The 21,146-nt window shown below is 38.8% G+C and overlaps 1 protein-coding gene across 2 annotated transcripts in view; it reads right to left on the reverse strand.

Moving 5' to 3' along the window:
• The window catches only part of PTPRO (protein tyrosine phosphatase receptor type O), a 243,832-nt gene that overhangs the window by 59,409 nt on the left and 163,277 nt on the right, over window positions 1-21,146 (reverse strand). For both annotated transcript variants that reach the window (XM_045073123.1, XM_045073124.1), the window contains exons 8-12: window positions 19,391-19,511; window positions 18,850-19,043; window positions 17,439-17,550; window positions 12,543-12,694; window positions 10,244-10,364 (exon numbers count right to left, since the gene is read on the reverse strand). In XM_045073123.1, coding sequence (XP_044929058.1) covers window positions 10,244-10,364; window positions 12,543-12,694; window positions 17,439-17,550; window positions 18,850-19,043; window positions 19,391-19,511 — 700 coding nt within the window. The remainder of the gene's footprint in view (window positions 1-10,243; window positions 10,365-12,542; window positions 12,695-17,438; window positions 17,551-18,849; window positions 19,044-19,390; window positions 19,512-21,146) is intronic.

Genomic DNA, 21,146 nt, shown 5'->3' on the forward strand with positions numbered 1-21,146 from the left:
TACTTTATAGTTTTCTGAGTATAGATTCTGTGCCTCTTTGATTAGGTTTATTCCTAGGTATCTTATGGTTTTGGTTGCAATTGTAAATAGGATTGACTCCTTAATTTCTCTTTCTTCTGTCTTGTTGTTGGTGTAGAGAAATGCAACTGATTTCTGTGCATTGATTTTATATCCTGACACCTTACTGAATTCCTGTACAAGTTCTAGAAGTTTGGGAGTGGAGTCTTTTGGGTTTTCCACATATAGTATCATATCATCTATGAAGAGTGATAGTTTGACTTCTTCTTTGCCGATTTGGATGCCTTTAATATCCTTTTGTTGTCTGATTGCTGAGGCTAGGACTTCTAGTACTATGCTGAATAGCAGTGGTGATAATAGACATCCCTGCCATGTTCTTGACCTTAGTGGAAAAGCTTTCAGTTTTTCTCCATTGAGAATGATATTTGTGGTGGGTTTTTCATAGATGGCTTTGATAATATTGAGGTATGTGCCCTCTATCTCTACACTTTGAAGAGTTTTGATCAGGAAGGGATGCTGTACTTTGTCAAATGCTTTTTGAGCATCTATTGAAAGTATCATATGGTTCTTGTTCTTTTTTTTATTGATGTGTTGTATCACATTGATTGATTTGCAGATGTTGAACCAACCTTGCAGCCCTGGAATAAATCCCACTTGGTCGTGGTGAATAATCCTTTTAATGTACTTTTGAATCCTATTGGCTAGTATTTTGGTGAGGATTTTTGCATCTGTGTTCATCAAGGATATTGGTCTATAGCTCTCTTTTTTGATGCGATCCTTTTCTGGTTTTGGGATCAAGGTGATGCTGGCCTCATAAAATGAGTTTGGAAGTTTTCCTTCTATTTCTATTTTTTGGAACAGTTTCAGGAGAATAGGAATTAGTTCTTCTTTAAATGTTTGGTAGAATTCCCCCGGGAAGCCGTCTGGCCCTGGGCTTTTGTTTGTTTGGAGATTTTTAATGACTGTTTCAATCTCCTTACTGGTTATGGGTCTGTTCAGGCTTTCTATTTCTTCTTGGTTCTGTTGTGGTAGTTTATATGTTTCTAGGAATGCATCCATTTCTTCTAGATTGTCAAATTTGTTGGCGTAGAGTTTCTCATAGTATGTTCTTATAATAGTTTGTATTTCTTTGCTGTTAATTGTGATCTCTCCTCTTTCATTTATGATTTTATTTATTTGGGCCCTTTCTCTTTTCTTTTTGATAAGTCTGGCCAGGGGCTTATCAATTTTATTAATTCTTTCAAAGAACCAGCTCCTAGTTTCGTTGATTTGTTCTATTGTTTTTTTGGTTTCTATTTCATTGATTTCTGCTCTGATCTTTATGATTTCTCTTCTCCTGCTGGGCTTAGGGTTTCTTTCTTGTTCTTTCTCCAGCTCCTTTAGGAGTAGGGTTAGGTTGTGTACCTGAGACCTTTCTTGTTTCTTGAGAAAGGCTTGTACTGCTATATATTTTCCTCTCAGTACTGCCTTTTTTGTGTCCCACAGATTTTGAACCATTGTATTTTCATTATCATTTGTTTCCATGATTTTTTTCAATTCTTCTTTAATTTCCCGGTTGACCCATTCATTCTTTAGAAGGATGTTGTTTAGTCTCCATGTATTTGGGTTCTTTCCAAACTTCCTCTTGTGGTTGAGTTCTAGCTTCAGAGCATTGTGGTCTGAAAATATGCAGGGAATGATCCCAATCTTTTGATTCCAGTTGAGTCATGATTTAGGACCGAGGTTGTGATCTATTCTGGAGAATGTTCCATGTGCACTAGAGAAGAATGTATATTCTGTTGCTTTGGGATGAAATGTTCTGAATATATCTGTGATGTCCATCTGGTCCAGTGTGTTGTTTAAGGCCTTTATTTCCTTGTTGATCTTTTGCTTGGATGATCTGTCCATTTCAGTGAGGGGAGTGTTAAAGTCCCCTACTATTTTTGTATTATTGTTGATGTATTTCTTTGATTTTGTTATTAATTGGTTTATATAGTTGGCTGCTCCCACGTTGGGGGCATAGATATTTAAAATTGTTAGATCTTCTTGTTGGACAGACCCTTTGAGTATGATATAGTGTCCTTCCTCATCTCTTATTATAGTCTTTGGCTTAAAATCTAATTGATCTGATATAAGGATGGCCACTCCTGCTTTCTTCTGATGTCCATTAGCATGGTAAATTCTTTTCTACCCCCTCACTTTAAATCTGGAGGTGTCTTCGGGCTTAAAATGAGTTTCTTGGAGGCAACATATAGATGGGTTTTGTTTTTTTATCCATTCTGGTACCCTGTGTCTTTTGACTGGGGCATTTAGCCATTAACATTCAGGGTAACTATTGAGAGATATGAATTTAGTGCCATTGTACTGCCTGTAAGGTGACTGTTACTGTATATGGTCTCTGTTCCTTTCTGATTTACCACTTGTAGGCTCTCTCTTTGCTTAGAGGACCCCTTTCAATATTTCCTGTAGAGCTGGTTTGGTGTTTTCAAATTCTTTCAGTTTTTGTTTGTTCTGGAAACTTTTAATCTCTCCTTCTATTTCCAATGATAGCCTACCTGGATATAGTATTCTTGGCTGCATGTTTTTCTCGTTTAGTGCTCTGAAAATATCATGCCAGCTCTTTCTGGCCTGCCAGGTCTCTGTGGATAAGTCAGCTGCCAATCTAATATTTTTACCATTGTATGTTACAGACTTAGTTTCCCGGGCTGCTTTCAGGATTTTCTCTTTGTCACTAAGACTTGTAAATTTTACTATTAGGTGAGGGGTGTGGGCCTATTCTTATTGATTTTGAGGGGCGTTCTCTGAACCTCCTGAATTTTGATGCTCATTCCCTTTGCCATATTGGGAAAATTCTCCCCAACAATTCTCTCCAGTATACCTTCTACTCTCCTTTCTCTTTCTTCTTCTTCTTCTGGAATCCCAATTATTCTAATGTTGTTTTGTCTTATGGTGTCACTTATCTCTCGAATTCTCCCCTCGTGATCCAGTAGCTGTTTGTCCCTCTTTTGCTCAGCTTCTTTATTCTCTGTCATTTGGTCTTCTATATCGCTAATTCTTTCTTCTGCCTCATTTATCCTAGCAGTGAGAGCCTCCATGTTTGATTGCACCTCATTAATAGCCTTTTTGATTTCAACTTGGTTAGATTTTAGTTCTTTTATTTCTCCAGAAAGGGCTTTTATATATCCCGAGAGGGTTTCTCTAATATCTTCCATGCCTTTTTCGAGCCCGGCTAGAACCTTGAGAATTGTCATTGTGAACTCTAAATCTGACATATTACCAATGTCTGTATTGATTAGGTCCCTAGCCTTCGGTAATGCCTCTTGTTCTTTTTTTTTGTGGTGAGTTTTTCCGCCTTGTCATTTTGTCCAGATAAAGTATATGAAGGAGAAAGTAAAATACTAAAAGGGTGGCAACCACCCCAGGAAAATATGCTTTAACCAAATCAGAAGAGATCCCAAATCGTGAGGGGGGAGAAAGAGGATAAAAAGAGGTTCAAAAAGGAAGAAAGAAAAAAAAGAAAAGGAAAAGAAAAGAATTAAAAAAAGAAAACGAATAAAGAAAAGTAAAAAAAAAGAAAAAATATATATATATTAGATAAACTAGTTAAAAAAACGTTAAAAAGGAAAAGGGTAAAAGTCAAAAAAAATTTTAGCAAAAGAAGAGAAAAAAAATGAAAAAGAAAAAAATTAAATTAACTGCAAGACTAAGAAAATCACAGGGAGAAAGCCATGACTTCCGTGCTTTGCTTTCTCCTCCTCTGGAATTCTGCTGCTCTCCTTGGTATTGAAACCGCACTCCTTGGCAGGTGAACTTGGTTTTGCTGGATTTCTTGTTGATCTTCTGGAGGAGGGGCCTGGTGTAGTGATTCTCAAGTGTCTTTGCCCCAGGTGGAATTGCACCACCCTTACCAGGGGCTGGGGTGAGTAATCCTCTCAGGTTTGCTTTCAGGAGCTTTTGTTCCCTGAGCCCTTTCCGTAGAGTCCCAGAGGATGGGAATACAAATGGTGGCCTCCTGGTCTCCAGCCTGGAGGAGCCAAGAGCCCGGGGCCCCACTCCTCAGTGCGCCCTCAGAGAATAGCGTCCAGTAACTCCCGTCTGCCTGACCTCCGGCCACGCTCCGAGCTCACCAAGCCTGCGACCAGTTCAAGGTAACCCCAAGCTGTGATCTTACTGTCGGCTCTGTCTCTGTAGCCAGCTTTCCCGTTCCAGTACCCGCAAGCTCTGCGACACTCAGACACCCCCGATCCTTCTGTGACCCTGTGGGACCTGAGGCCACGCTGACCCTGCGTGGGCTTCGCCCCGGTTTAGCCTCTGGAGTGCTGTCCCTCAGCAGAACAGACTTTTAAAAGTCCCGATTTTGTGCTCCATTGCTCCGCCGCTTGCGGGGAGCCGGCCCCTCCCCCCAGGGTCTATCTTCCCGTCGCTTTGGATTCACGTCTCCGCCAGTCCTACCTTTCAGAAAGTGGTTGTTTTTCTGTTTCTAGAATTGCTGTTCTTCTTCTCTTCGATCTGCTGATGGATTTGCAGGTGTTTGCAATCTTTAGATAAACTATCTAGCTAATCTCCTGCTAGCTGAAGTAGTCTCAGCCTGCTACTTCTCCGCCATCTTGACTCCTCCCCCCTATTTTCCCTTTTTCTTATTTCCTATTTTCACTTCACCAGAAAGCTCTGTGGACAGAAGCTCCAAAATAACTCCTGAATTTTGTCAAATTTGCCATCATTTCCCATGGAAATTACCAAACTAGAATGCTGTTTTTAAAGATTTTTAAAGATTTATTTATTTATCTGAAAGAGAGAAATGGAGAGAGAGAATCTTAAGCAGACTCCACGCTGAGCACAGAGCCCAACATGGGGCTTGATCCCATGACCCCAAGACCGTGTCCTGAGCTAAAATCAAGAGTTGGCTGCCCAACTTGCTGAGCACCCAGATGCCCCTAGAACATTATTTTTAAGCTTAGGACCCATGATTTGATCTCCCTGTCTTCACTGCTGACCTAACAATTGTTCCTCCCTTGAGCAAAAAGAGGGATTATTTTAAGTAGGTTAGATTGTTTATTTTTAATTCTCTCCATGCCTTCTTATTGTACTCAAAATAAAATCTCAATTCCACCTTATAAAAGTCTTACATTATCTGATCTCTGCTTCTTCCCTCTGCTTAGCATGCTCCTGTCCAAACTTTTCAAGGAAGATCCTTTCTTGTTATTCCTATCTCTCACCACTGCTTCCTCAGAGAAAGGTCTTGCTGCATATGCAATCTGTCCCACATTACCCTGTTTTAATGCGCTATACAAAATTTCTTACCATGTCCCCTTTAGTAGATCATAAACTCCTTGTGAACTGAAACTGAAAGTAGCCCTTTGAATTCATTACTACAAGTAGTCTGGCATCTGGGCAATTCTTTGTTTGTTTGTTTTTGTTTTACAGTTATTTTTATTTTTATATTTTTATTTATTTTTTAAATTTCTTTTCATTGTTACAGAATTCATTGTTTATGTACCACACCCAGTGTTCCATGCAATATGTGCCCTCCACAATACCCACCACCAGGCTCACCCAACCTCTCACCCTTCCCCCCTCTAAAACCCTCAGATTGTTTGCATCTGGGCAATTCTTAGAAGGTTCTCAGTATGTATTTGTTAAATGAATGAATGAATGGATACTCCATAACCATAGAGCTATTTTGTGATATGCCCAACATTTCCCATCTCTATTTCTTTCCCTTTCTTCCTTTTTTAAAAATGGTTGATCATCAGATGTTAACTTAACCAAAGCCTCTTAAAGTTGGCCCAGAGTTTTATGTGGGTTCACCAAGACCAGAAGTTATACTGGTGGCTAGTTGAAGCCACAGTTGCATATCAACCAATAAGTTCTTTTAAAATGTCATGTCTTAGTGGAGATTTGATTGACATTTGTATGGACTGCCAAAGCAGCTCTCATCACACACCACCATGGTACCGTGAGACTGCTGGCAACTTAAAATTCTTAATAAGATGACTGGCTCCATGCCTTGCCAACAGCACCAATATTGGTTGATCTCTTCTCATGGAGGCTATTGATGACACAATAGTTGAAAATCCTTGGGGCACCTGGGTGGCTCAGTGATTTAAGTCCCTGCCTTTGGCTTGGGTCATGATCTCAGGGTCCTGGGATTCAGCTTAGCATTGGGCTCTCTGCTCAATGGGGAGCCTGCTTCCCCCTCTCTCTCTGCCTGCCTCTCTGTCTACTTGTGATCTCTCTCTCTCTCTCTCTCTCTGTGAAATAAATTAAAAAAAAAAAAAAAAGAAAATCCTTGCCAATTGTTTTGAGGGTTCTCTACCCTTGCACATGCCCTCTTGGATTAATTTATATTATACCAGATTCATCGGTAGCCTGGTTTCTTTCCACAGATGTTAAATCTGCCCTCCATAATGGCAAGTAGAGCCATTGAGAAGAGGGTTTTATCACAGAGAAATTGAACTTAAGGTAAGCCAGCCAGTTTGTTTGTTTGTTTTTTTAGAGAGGGAGGGGGAAGGCAGAGTGCCAGGGAGAGGGAGAGAAAGAATCTTAAGCAGGCTCCACGCCCAGCATGGAACACAACACAGGGCTTGATCTCCCCACCAGAGATCATGACCTGAGCTAAAATCGGGAGTATGACACTTAACTGACTGAACCATACAGATGACCCAGTCCAGCCAGTTTTCGTCCCAGGTCTAACAACATCATTTGGATTCAAACAAGTCTGAATAATTTGTGTACCAAAGTTGTATGTTTCTGTAAAGTAGAATTAATATGACTTCTCTGTATGCCAAGTGAGTGCTATAAAGAAACATAAAGTGACTAGAATGAAAGTTCTGTGAAATAAAAAAAAACACCTGCAATCAGTTATTACGAAAGTGAAATGTTATTTTACTTCTCTGAATGGTAAAACTTACAATATTACTTTCAGTTCTGAGGTCTGTGGTTGCAGTGTGGTTTTATAAGTATCTATTAGGCATCTAAAGTAGGCATGGCCTTGTGTGTTATGGAAAATTGGAAGAACTGAAAAAACACAATAATGTGATTAGTAGAATAGAAAATAGATTTTTAGACAAATGAATAAAAAGTGAAATTATTTAGTTTTCAGGAGGAAAAAGACTGAGTTCAGGACCATTATATACACATTGTCTTATTTTCAGAAGGGAACAATATAGAGGCAATATTTCGTGTGCTATTTAGATCACAAAAGGGAAAACCTTACTGACTCCAAGAAAGAATTTCTGTGGAAACTTGCATTCTCTTCTTGAAAAGTTTAAAGGGTATTTCTAAACTGGTTTAGGTAGTTTGGTCTGTTAATAGGGAGACACGGAGGCTCAAAACTCATGATAAATTTGGAAACTGTCATGGTTTTTACTCCTACTTCTACGTAGTATGAGTGTAATTGTACCAGCTCATGACTTTAACTCATACTCCTGATCAAGATATCAGCCGTAATGTCAAATAAAAATAACACTGAAACTTGCAATAGATTCACTGAATGGTCCTTTGATAAGACCTACCTTTGAACTTCAAGGGAGACTTAAAAAACCCAAAATGAGTTAGAGAAAACAGCTAGGACCCCAGAAACACTTACAGCTTCCTGTGATCATGAAGCTGGTGAAAAGAAAGGCATGGAAAGGGTGAGCATAATCTGTAAGTAAATTCTAGTTACCTGGAAACAAGTTTTCAACTGATTTTTATATCCACAGAGGACAAAATCAGACATAACAGTTGAAATGAATTGGCAGGCAATTTTAGAAAGATCATACAAGCTTGGAAGCTGGTGATCTCCACATTCCTGGAACTGAAGTAAAGATGTCTGGGGAAGAAGATCAGATTGCCTACAGTGAATGAAATCGAAGCTGTGGTTCACAGTGAGAGGGTGTTTGTAAATTTGCAGGAATATTTTTAATTGTCACAAGGAAGGCTGCTAACTGGCCTTCTGTGGACAGGAAGCAGAAGTGCTAGATGTCCTGAAATGATCAAGAAAGCTCCAAACAGAAAAACTGTCCCACGTCCCACTTCCCACATACCTTTTTAATGTCACACCAGTATAGATCCACTGTAAAGTACTTTACTACATGATAATACTGGAAAAGTTTTTCAAGAAGTTAGGTAAAATAATTTAGAAGGAAGTTGTCATGAAGAAGAATTAAGGTGTTATTTACAAATTATTCAATAATTTAGTTTTTCTGTGCAGAGTATCTATTTAATGTGTTATATATTTCCAGCTACCCATTTAATTTTAAAGGATTCCAGTGCAAGAATTTAATTTTTGCCATGGCAAATATGAGACACACACAAAAAGATTTAAGACTTAGTGTCTTATGTGTTGAATTACAGAGAAATACAACCATTGGGGAAACTAAGAAAGACTGTGCTTTGTTCTGTTTGGGATTTTCTTTTTCCTTTTTTTAAAGATTTTATTTATTTCTTTGACAGAGAAAGAGATCACAAGTAGGCAGAGAGGTAGGCAGAGAAAAACGGGGAAGCAGGCTCCCCACTGAGCAGAGAGCCTGATGCGATCCTAGGACCCTGAGATCATGATGTGAGCTGACGGCAGAGGCTTAACCCACTGAGCCACCCAGGTGCCCCTTTTCAGGATTTTCTACGAGTTTTCTAAAGGTACATCACTGCCAGCAATGCTATTCAGGGTGTATAAGCTGCTTATAAGACACCCTGGATCAGTCTTTTTTTCTTTTTTAAAAAAGATTTTATTTATTGATTGAGAGACAGAGAGGGAGAGAGAGCACACATTTAGGGAGAGGGGCAGAGAAAGACGGAGAGAATCTGAAACAGACTCCATGCTGAGTGCAGAGCCCGATGTGGGGTTCAATCTCATGAGATCATGATCTGAGCCAAAACCAAGGTCTGATGCTTAACTGACTGGGCCACCCACGTGCCCCTCTACCTGGATCCATTTTACTTATAGCTGCACATCTGAACATGTGTAATAATGGTGACAATTTGACATTCTTATGACTAGACTTAGATACAGAGTCTAAATAAGCAGACGTCTGAAACAGTGATATAAGTTGCATTAAGCGTTTTGAAAATATTTGTATTGCTATTCTCTATATTTTTCTTTTTTGAAATAAGAAAAAGAGATCTCTGCCACGAGAATGACACATTGAAGTACATTTCCAGCTTGCCCCTTGGATACGGAGACTACCCCACAACTGTCTGCCAATCTATCCTTTTTTGCCTGCTGCTGATTATGGAATATTATCTCTGAGGTCCCTTTATGTATCAGAAACTAAATGTATACTTCACTACATGGAAGATTGTTGAATATAGAAGATGCGTTCTGTGTTAAATAGTGTCACTTCCTAGTTGTATTTCATAAGATAAATAATTATTTTGACACTACGCTACACAGTAATTTCTAGCTCATTTGCAAGAATATTATACTTTCCTCATTTCCCCTCATCCACAGCCCATTATTTTTCTTGGCATGTTCTCTTTACTTTAATTAAGGTTATTTTCCTCTTTCTCTCATCATATGCAAATACATTTAGTCTCTTATTATAATAACGCTAGGTTTTATTCAAGGGTCCACCTGTAGTTATGCTTGCTCAGTTATTTTATTCACTCCCCCATTTACTTTTTTACTTGTCTGGAAGGACTACTGATTTCCTTTGCTTCTTGTAAACTCAAACTTGTTCATTTTGATTAAGCATAGTCATTAGGTAATTTCATTATGACTTAGAGAAAAAATGTATCTGAACAAATATGCAGGAGATCCATACAATTTTGTTATACATTTTTTTCTTTTATCTTGGTTTTAGATTAGAGTTAGGAAATTATGTCAACTTAGAAAATCAATATGTGGATGATTTTGTGTATGAGTTTCAATTTGAGGTATTAAGAAGGACATCCCATAATGCTCCTATGGTGTCTGGCAGGGTTGAGAACACCACACTAGATAACCTCTAAAGTCTTATCTCCTCTAAATTCTCAGACTCTTTGGTTTCTCTAATCTCACTAAGGATGGTGAATACTCTTGCCTCTCAGCAGAGTAAACATTCCATTCACAGAAACTCGTATTAAGTTGAACCTAACTCTTTTAGTAGTATACTTGTTTATTTTGCACTTATAAAAGAGAGTGAGCCATATTTCCATTATTTCACTGAACTGAGAAGACCATGACAAATCAATGGATCCAAACACCAGTTCTCTGGACATGACTATTTTCACACACACACACACACACACACACACACACACACTCACTCGTGTGCATTCTTCTTACCTAACTTGACCAGGCGGAGCATGGAGGTATTACTTCCTCGTTCTGTGCAAGCGGTTACTGAGAGGTTGTAGATATCTCCTGGAGGCAGGCTGAGAATTGCAGTCATGACATTGCGTGTGACCTACAAGACCAATCAAAATTGGGGTTTAAACTTCTAATGAACTTGAACTAGAATACGGCTCCAGACAACTATGGGGCTATAGCAGGCATTCCCTCTCTGTTCTGTGTAATCAATCTACAGTTGATTACAAGCTAATGGATACTTTATTTCCTTTGAAAATGATATAAATTCCTCAACTGAGCCAAATGCAAGGTAGCTCTAAATATGCATAGTATGTATCAGAATATTTTCTGCAATTAATTTTCTATCTGGAATATGTATTCCTTTGATATCTTTCCTCATCTTCACAGCAAATTTTAGAAAAGGCATTTGATAGGTTGGTACTGATGTGTACATTACTCAGCCTTAGCTGGGAAGCTCAGAAGAAACCTAGTCACATCTATAGCTGCCTGGCTTCTTATTTTCCAGTCTCCCCTATGGGTAGAGGAGACCATGTGACCCACCTCTGACCAATCAATTGTCAGTGGAAGTCACATGAGCCGCTTATAATTCTGTTCATGCTGGGCTTCCACATTTTCTCTTTTCCTCTCCCCGCAGGCTACAAGATGGATCTAATGTCTAGGAAAGTTCACCTATGCAAATGAAGACTACATCATGGTAGATGGAACAACAAGATAGAAAGAATCTGGAGCCCTGGATGATTGATCCCTTACAGCAGAAGTGCTCTGATTGTCCTGCATTAGCATGAGAGAAACAAACTTCTATTTTCTTTGAGCCACAATCTTTGTTGTTGTTGTTGTTTTGTTTTGTTTTTGTTTTTTTTTAATATTTTATTTATTTATTTGACAGAGAGAAATCACAAGTAGATGGAGAGTCAGGCAGAGAGAGAGAGAGAGAAGGAAGCAGGCTCCCTGCCGAGCAGAGAGCCCGATGCGGGACTCGATCCCAGGACCCTGAGATCATGACCTGAGCCGAAGGCAGCGACTCAACCCACTGAGCCACCCAGGCGCCCTGTTGTTGTTTTTTTTTTACAGTAATGTAGTCTCTACCCTAACTAATGCTATTTCAAAAAGTTTAATAAAGTAGAAGAAAAGAAATCAGTATTTCCAACATACCCAAATATTTAGGCATTGGTGATATAGAGAGAAAATATCAAAACATATTAAATGTGGTTTTCTTGAAAATGTTTGCCATCCTGAAGGAAAAGCTCAAATTGTTAACTGTAAATGTAAGTGAATTACTAGTTATAACTATTACAGCTCAGTATTAAAGATTAAAAGTGAATTCTATGAAAGGAAGAATGCAATTTTTCTTGATTGTCCTTTCTTCATTGTTCTCTCTTGGTACCATCTCACACCTGTTAGAATGGCAAAAATTAACAAGGCAAGAAACAACAAATCTTGGAGAGGATGTGGAGAAAGGGGAACCCTCTTACACTGTTGGTGGGAATGCAAGTTGGTGCAGCCACTTTGGAAAACAGTGTGGAGATTCATCAAAAAATTAAAAATAGAGCTACCCTATGACCCTACAGTTCTACTACTGGGATTTACCCCAAAGATAGAGATGTAGTGAAAAGAAGGGCCACATGTACCCCAATGCTCATAGAAGCACTGTACAATAGCCAAACTGTGGAAAGAGTGGAGATGCCCTTTAGCAGACAAATGGGTAAAGAAGCTGTGGTCCATATATACAATGGAATATTACTCAGCCATCAGAAAGGATGAATACCCAAATTCTCCACCAACGTGGACGGGAGTGGAAGTTATGCTGAGTGAAATAAGTCAAGCAGAGACAGTCAATTATCATATGGTTTCACTTACTTGTGGAGCATAAGGAATAACATGGAGGGTATTAGGAGAAGGAGGGGAAAAATGAAGGAGATGAACCATGAGATACTGTGGACTCTGAGAAACAAATCTAGGGTTTTAGAGGGGAGGGGAGTGGAGGGATGCCAGGTTACCCTGGCAATGAGTATTAAGGAGGGCACATATTGCATGGAGTACATACATGAAGTGCATGTAAACAATGAATCCTGGAACTTTATATCACAAACTAACGATGTATGGTATGGTGACTAATAAAACATAAAAAAAAATTGTTCTCTCATGGGAGCCTAACATAGTGCCAAGAATCACAAGACATCTGTTTAATGTTTCAATAAATGTTTGCTTAATGGTTTTCAATAGTTTATGTTAAAGAATATTCAGATGCTCCATGTTGGGATTCAAAGAAACATACACTCTTTTTAATTTTCTTCTTTCCTTCTGCAACAACCATCCAGTGTAACATTCTCGAATGGGAGAGGTCAGTTGTGTCATCACCATACGTCCAACTGATGTATAACAGACTGTTGTAATACTCCACAGATGTGATTTCTGGAGCAACTGGGGCTATGAGGAAAGAAAGAGGTGCGCTTTAGTTTAAAAGACTAATAATAACTAAAGTACTTCTCAATAGAGCATGAAATCTCATGTAGAGTTAATTTAGAGCATTAAAGTTCACACCATAAGATGGTCCTGGGGATCCCTGAACCACTCAGTAGTATGGCGCAGGTTGGCTGTAAAAGGCAAATACTTGTTTTCTGGAACCCCACCTTGTACGGCTCAGACTCAGTGCAGCCAGACCCATCTGTACCTGAGGATATCAAGTCTTTTTACCAATTTCACAGCTACAAGATTCCTGAAATACTCACTTCTTTGAGTATACTTGCTGCATCAATAAATTAATAGTGCAAGACATGGCTGAACTTATTTTCCAAGAGTACTAAAAAATTGGGGATCCTATAAAAGTAAATTTTTTCATTGTGGTGCAGCAAAGTGTGTATGGAAATAGAGGACAGTAGGGTCAATACTTAGAGGGACAGAAATAATTACTGTTTCTATAAAATAACAAGGCAATATCATTGATCGTGTCTAACCAGTGCTTTGCAAAAAGCAGGCTCTTAATAAATGTTGCTAAAGCAAGTAGTACAAGAAGGAAAAAGGGCTCTTTGCTAAATTCTAACGCTGAGTTTATTAATTCTTAAAATTTTCTTACACATTTAAGTTTAAATTATTTCTAGTGGGGAGGAGAGTTCATTAAAAGCTTTATGATATATGATCTCTGAAAGCATATTTTAATTATTTTTTAAACTAAGTGATAATTCTGAGGGTTTTAGGAAACACGTACAGAGTTAAATGTAAAGTCCATGTATGTGTATGTTGGTTTGAAGACAAGCAGGTATTCCATTCTGAGAGACCGCACAAAACCAGTTGAAAGAGTTGGAGGAGAATTTTCATAAACCATGAAGATTCATCTTCCCCAAGATGCTAATAGTACTCATAATACGCATTCATAACTATGCTTTCAAGAACAATTCTTCATTAAAGAGATTTGTAGTGCACCTGGGTGGCTCAGTGGTTAAGCATCTGCCTTCGGCTCAGGTCATGATCTCAGGATGGAGCCCTGTTTCGGACTCTCTGTTCAACAGGGAGCTTGCTTCCTGCCGCCTCCCGCTCCCCGCCTGCCTCTCTGCCTACTTGTGATTTCTCTCCCTCTCTGTCAAATGAATAAATAAAATCTTAAAAAAATTTTTTAAAGAGATTTGTAATATATAGAGTAAAAACCATTTCTGTTTCAGGGGTGCCTGGGTGGCTCAGTTGGTTAAGCGTCTGTCTCAGGCTCAGGTCATGATCCCAGGAACATGGAATGGAACCCCGCATCAGGCTTCCTGCTCAGCGGGGAGCCTGCTTCTCCCATTCCCTGTGCTCTTCCCCCTACTTGTGCTCTCTCTCCCAAATAAATAAATAAAATCTTAAAAAAATTCTGTTTCATGTGAAATTAGAGTAGTATTTCTATAGGTTTGACAATAAAATCTTGAAATACCAATAATGTATCTAGCAAGTAACACAAATCTGCATCTTAGTTCAGAACAGTCTAATAAAGAAAAATAATAAAGAACTAATAATAATAATAAAGAAAGAAAGAAAGAATAATAAAGAAAATAATAATTTTGGCTTCTTTTCTCTTAATTTATTTCTATGTAGTTCATTATATGTATGTATACTTGTATTTCTTTGAAGGATATTTTCTCATGTTTTAATTCTAGTAAGGACAAGAGATGTTTATAAAATTGTGAATCCAGAAGTGGGAAGCTCCCCCTCAAGGGTATTAACCAAGTCTTTAGATTTTTATCTGTATTGTTGCTTTAAAACGCAGCATATTGCTGAAAGGCCACAAGATGTCACTCTTTGTTTATTAGACACTATTTGGTATACTAGCATAATTACTATGTATTTGACTTACAGACAAAGTTGCCTAACAAAGACAGGGGACCTGAGATCCTAATAAATCCCATTTTACTCAGATATTTTATTCCTACATCCTTTTATATCACACAATTTGGCATTTTGGCTCACAACTAAAGCAGAGGTAAGAGAAGCATGTTTTGTTTGCTTTCAACTTGAAATGAAGGAAGAAAACCAAAATGAGACAAGGCTAAATTTTCAACTGTTTTTAAAAAATAAGTATAAAAATAAAAGTCAACCACCAGATATATTTTAATAGTGATTTATAGGACATAATTTCATTCTTACACTACCTGTGAAATTCTTACGCCCATTTTAGAGATGTGAAAATTGAGACTGTGTGTTTATTATATGCTTAGATGAGACCGCGAACTGCCAGGGTCAGAATGACTTAGTAGATTGTCCCAGGAAAGGATAAGAAATTCCCAGAGACCCAATTTATTGGAAATAATCGCTCACCTAGGCAAGTAGCTCACTTATTAACCTTATAACTATCTAGATTTGCTAGGCACATAACCTTTGCCAGATACTAGTTCCCAGCTTTGAAAGGCACAACACAAACATTTGAGTCCAGAACTCCAAATCCTGTTACTTTTTCATTTCTGTTGTGCCCCTTCAAAGACACTGCAAAGGACCTATCAAAGCAGTTTCCTGCCTTATTGCAGTGAGTTCTAATACAATTGGTTTTGCTCTATTAGCCAGTTGTTAGGTAGCATTTTGATTTCTGCCAATGAGAAGAGAGAAGTCCAGGAACACTAAAATAATTTGCTCTGGGTTCAACAGCTAGAGAATTTTGCAAAGCCCGGTCTGCTCAACCAAGTGTTCAGATGCAAAGTCTGGGATTTTTCCAGAAATCTGCTCTGTCTGAGAAGGAAAGTGTTCTCAGAGAGGCAATGTCAATAAAGTTATGCCTAATGAATTATTTATACAGTAAAATTTCATTAAAATTAAGTACACAATTATTTTTTTTAGATTTATTTATTTGTTTGTTTGTTTGTATATTTATTTGACAGACAGAGATCACAAGTAGGCAGAAAGGCAGGCAGAGAGAGAGAGAGGAAGGAAGGCAGGCTTCCCGCTGAGTGGAGGGCCTGATGCGGGACTCGATCCCAGGACTCTGGGATCATGACCTGAGCCGAAGGCAGAGGCTTTAACCCACTGAGCCACCCAGGTGCCCCAAGTATACAATTATTAATATAGTCAAGAAACTAACACAGTACTTGTCACATAGCTGGTATTTTCTAACTTTTTGGTATCTTTTCATTTTTCTACTCTAGTTTACTATTAACATCTAGAATACAAGGAGCTCTTGCATTCAATTGTATTACTATTCCATTGTATTACTATTGCTAGTAAAGGAAGGAGATGTACTGTATACATTGATAGTGTAAGAGTTCACATGATTAATTTCTTTTTTTAAGATTTTATTTATTTTTATTTTTTATTTTTTTTAAAGACTTTATTTATTTATTTGACGGAGAGAAATCACAAGTGGGCAGAGAGGCAGGCAGAGAGAGAGGAAGGGAAGCAGGCTCTCCGCTGAGCAGAGAGCCCGATGCGGGACTCGATCCCAGGACCCTGAGATCATGACCTGAGCCGAAGGCAGCGGCTTAACCCACTGAGCCACCCAGGCACCCAAGATTTTATTTTTAAGTAATGTCAACACCCAATATGGGGCTTGAACTCACAACTCCAAGATCAAAAGTCACATGCTCTACCAACTGAGCCAGTCAAGCACCTCCACATGATTAATTTCTTTCCATTTTCTTTCATTTTGATAAAGTTTGGTAGAGTAAAACTAAATGTCCAGAGAAGAAAGTATTTTACTAACATTATTCTTCATCTTAGACATGTTTTACTTATTTCTCCTCTTAACATAAAACTAATAATAGCCTTGTAGTCCAACCAGAAGTTCCTGAAAAACTTTTGTTCAAATAGCATTCAAAAAGGGTTAGTGTTTCTTTGATGAAATTTCCCCTTTCCGTTGCCATCTCTGACCACCTCTGCTATCTCTGTTATATGATAATGAGCTAACAGTTGTTTACGTACTAAAACTTTCTGCCATATATTTCATTATTATTTTTTTTTTTCTTTTGGAGAGGAAAAGAAAGTGGGAGAGGGTGGTGAGGGGAAAGGCAGAGGGAGAGGGAGAGAGAGAATCCCAAGCATGCTCCATGCCCAGAGTGGAGCCCGACCCAGAGCTTAATCTTGCAACTCTGAGATCATGACCTGACCCAAAATCAAGAGTGGGACCCCTAACTGACTGAGCCACTCAGGTGTCCCCTAAATGATGTATTTAAATGGAAAATAATAATAGATACCATTATCATAGCCATTTTACACTTAAAAAAACTGAGGCTTAGGAAAGTTAACACACACAGGTTGCTCAGGGTAGGTGGCAGATCCGGATTCAAACCCAGGTCCACCTGTCACCAAAGCCCATTTTCACTGCTGCAATGGACAACACTGTCATCAGCCTGTGACCTTAAAAATGGCTTACGTAATAAGGAGATGGAGGCACTCTAGCAAATATAATCATCAAACGGGTACAATCAGTTCGTTTCAGTGAGAAGCTGAAAGCTCTGTCTGCTACAATTCGATTCTCCTCAATTCCAAATGGGGCACATAAATAAAGGACAGTAAGTCAGGATAAAAACATATTTAAATTTTTAAAAACTATCATTTGAACAAATAATGAATTTTTAGAATTGAGCGTATTGCCGTAGGTGAAACTGATGATCAGTCCGTGCCCGGTGAACAACTCGAACTTTCTGGAGGTGCATCTGTTCAGAAACTCCTCAAAAACAGTCTTCTCTCCCCCCAGATGCAGTTCCCACACACCACTCACCTGTTATGAAGCTGATGGTGGAGCTGTCACAACAGCTCAATTCCGGGTCTCCCCATGTTACCATGGTAACTCGGAAGTTGTAGTACCATGCTGGCAACAGATTGGCTATCCTCTAAAAAGAGCAAGGAGACAAAAGACTAAGGGGAAGAAAACCATATTTTTGGAATTGAGTTCCTTTTATTAGGCCATGAAAATAATCAATAAGCAGTCTTTAATTTTATTTCTGTGCCTTTTTGTAGTTTCCAAATTTTCCATTAAAAATTCTTTCTGGGGGCACCTGGGCGGCTCAGTGGGTTAAGCCTCTGCCCTCAGCTCAGGTCATGATCTCAGGGTCCTGGGATCGAGCCCTGCATCCGGCACTCTGCTCAGCAGGGAGCCTGCCTCCTCCTCTCTCTCTGCCTGCCTCTCTGCCTACCTGTGATCTCTGTCTGTCAAATAAATAAATAAAATCTTTAAAAAAAAATTCTTTCTGGACTGAGGTAAGGTGTAAATAGAATGATATGCAAACATAGTTTTTTAAAAGATTTTATTTATTTATTTTTGACAGAAAGAGAGAGCACAAGCAGAGGGGAGGCGTAGTGGGAGAAGCAGGATCCTTGCTGAGCTGGCAGCCGGACCCATCCCAGGACTCTGAGATCCTGGCCTGAGCTGAAGGCAGATGCTTAACTGACTGAACCACCTAGGTGCCCTGCAAACATAATCTTAAAAAAGGGATACATAGGTATAGGGTCAAATATTTCCAATATTGGTTTTGTTTTGCAGTTTCCTAAGTTGTCTTACACATGTGAAGTAGTACTAATATGTAAGTGATTGTACATATCCATCCCCCTATTTCTAAGAAAATTGGCCTCTCACAACTCCATAGTCTCCCAATTTGGACTATAAACGTGCAGCCTTGTTGGGAGGCAAATAAGTACTTCATGCGGGACCTGTAGATCCTGCACTTTAGAAAATATTCCAATCTCAGAAAGAGTAATCTTTACCTGTTCTCTTGAAAAGCATCCTCTAATGGCTTGACATGAGAGGTATTTAATGGATGTGTGGATGTTAAGAATAGTCATCATTAGCGTTGAATGGTGTCAACTCATTATTGAATGACTAAAGCATATTTTTTTGTGTATTTTCCTCCTCAGGAGCAGAGAGAAACAATAAGCACTTGATAGCTCTACTAAAATGTGGATACGCTCAATTAGGGGTGAAAGCTTGTTTCACATAATTACTTCTATCCCCCTCTTCTCTTTCATTCTCTCTCTCTCAATCTCTCCCCCAAACAAAAATAGTCCGGAAAGCAAAAACAACTAGAAAACTCTTGAAAGTAGTAAGCACCCCATGTGTATTTACAGGTAACTTTTTCTGATACATCTGGCATGGAAAGCACATCTGTTTACGGGGAAGTGTGACAGCTACTTACCACAGATGCAGTCAAGGAGACAGTCGCTGCAATTTCATAGTACGTTGTCCACTCTGATGTCATTGTTGCGGGGTTGAAATAAAACATTTCAACGACGTATTTTCTGAACACACCTAAGTAAGGTCTGCTCCAGCTCAGAACCACGGCTGTAGGACCCAAGGGGTAGAGCATCAAATCTTTTATTCCTGTTGGAACTAGGAAGAAGTGGGGAGGGATGAAAAAAAAAAGAGCCAAGAAGGAATGTTTAGTATCTTAGCAATGGCTTCAAATTCTTCTTAATAACTAGGGTTTTCACTCTTTTGATACGATCATTGAATAAACCATATTAGCCTCTGATGTTTTTTTTTTTTTTTTTCTGAGTCGTATATGCTAACCATATCCTCCTGGTATACAATTGTAGTCATTTATTCCTTTGGATGTAAAATATTGGGTGAATAAGTATGGTCCCCCATATATGACGGTAATGACTTGGACCTGGGCATTGGACCCCCACCGCCCAAAAAGTACCCTGATGAAGTTTTTCTCGAGGCTGGCAGCTTACCGATAGCAAAGGTGACAGGATCTGAAGGTGGTCCAATCAAAGGGCCTTTTCTTAGGTACATCACGACCTGGTACTGGGCACCAGGAACCAGATTTTCAATAATAGATTTGCTTGAGTTCACCTTTAAACCAAACACCCGATATGATTTATTTAGAGCTGGGCTTTCATAATGTGACACAAAAGCTGATATCACATTCAGGGACTCCTTGTGGAGCCAGAGATGCCTTTGAAATCCAGAAGCCTTTGCTCGTTCTGGGGAAGGTCAGATTTTAGAATTAGGATGATTTATAGTTTATGTGAACACTGAAGGGAACCCAGAACATTCAAATTCTATGGCTGGATTTAATAAGCCCCGTGAACTGCTTTATACCCATCAATGTCAATTTTAACTACGTACACTGGAGACACATCAGCCTCTAACCATAATCAAATCAGCAATACCATAAGGGGAGTCTGACATCCTAAACTGTAATGTCAGCTAAAAACATACAAAGATCAGTGCAGCAATGTCTTCAGTCTCTTGTCACTTTGAAGCATATAATATCTAATTATAGAGATGGAAATGACCTCAGAGATTATCTGCTCCAAATCTCTCATTTAATAGATCAAGAAAGTAAAGCCAGGATATGGCCAAGGTCACATAGATTCAGCGCTGGGACAGGAAGCCTAGTGCTGTGACCTCTGCAGGCTGCTACGGGCAAGTCGTGGGACTAAGCGTGGAGGGATGGCAGTCAGTACTTCTCCAGGCTATTGTGACTCCATGAAAGAATACGGTAGGAAATAGTTCTCATTTAGATGAGCTCTCCTTGCTGTTCTTAAAAAAAAGAAAGAAAGAAAACTCTTGGTTTGACAACAAATTTAATGTAGAGAACAGAACAGGTAGGTGAATGAAATGTTCTTGCTAAGGTTAAATGTTGGTGTTCCCGAAGATTGAGGCTTTAGCTTCCATGTCAAGGAATGTGTGACTTTGACCTTTAGAGCCTCTAATGTTGAAGACAGTCTTGCTTAGTAGAAGGAACACAGGCTTTCTATTCAGACTGCCTGAAGTCAAACCCTGAGTCTACTTCCTTATAAGAATGGGAATTTATCTAAATTTATTTTTAATGCTTACCTTGGCTTCTTGATTGGTAAACTATAGATAATACTATTCTATACCTCACAGAGTGGTGAGGATGCTTAAACTAGAGTATCAATAAAGTTAACTCATTACTCAGCAACTTTTTGTCTTCTACGGTGCATAACATGCAATTGCTATGGAAAGAAGCATAAATCAATGGAGAATAGTTCTGTTCACAGCTTACCTACGCTATAAGGCGTTTTAAAAAATTATTATTAATTTGATTTTATGATTCATTATGATTTTAAGAAGAAACAGAATTGGTGATATAATATGAATTTTAAGTCTTTCCAATACCAGAAACTGATTCTACACAATAGAAATTATACAATTTGAATTGGTAGAACTTGCTCTAAATGTTAAGTGTATGTGTTGGGGGGGTGGAATAGGCATACCATAATTTCTTCACCAATAACTTAAGCAAAATAAGATTAAGTTGAATGAATACATCAGCATTTCCTTCCTATCTTTCCTATTTACACTCATATGGAAACTTTTTGCCCATGTTTTTGAAGGTGAATTCTGCTGGAGCCGTCTAGGCAAAGTTGGCCAGTTCTCCTCATCAGACAGAGCATTTCCTGAAGAGACAAGCTACGAACAAGACATATATATTGTGCAAAACTAAGTAATGCGGTCTTA

This window comes from Mustela putorius, unplaced genomic scaffold (genome assembly GCF_011764305.1).
Source record: "Mustela putorius furo isolate JIRA1106 unplaced genomic scaffold, ASM1176430v1.1 tig00537227_pilon_pilon_pilon, whole genome shotgun sequence".
Classification (NCBI taxonomy): Eukaryota; Metazoa; Chordata; class Mammalia; order Carnivora; family Mustelidae; genus Mustela; species Mustela putorius.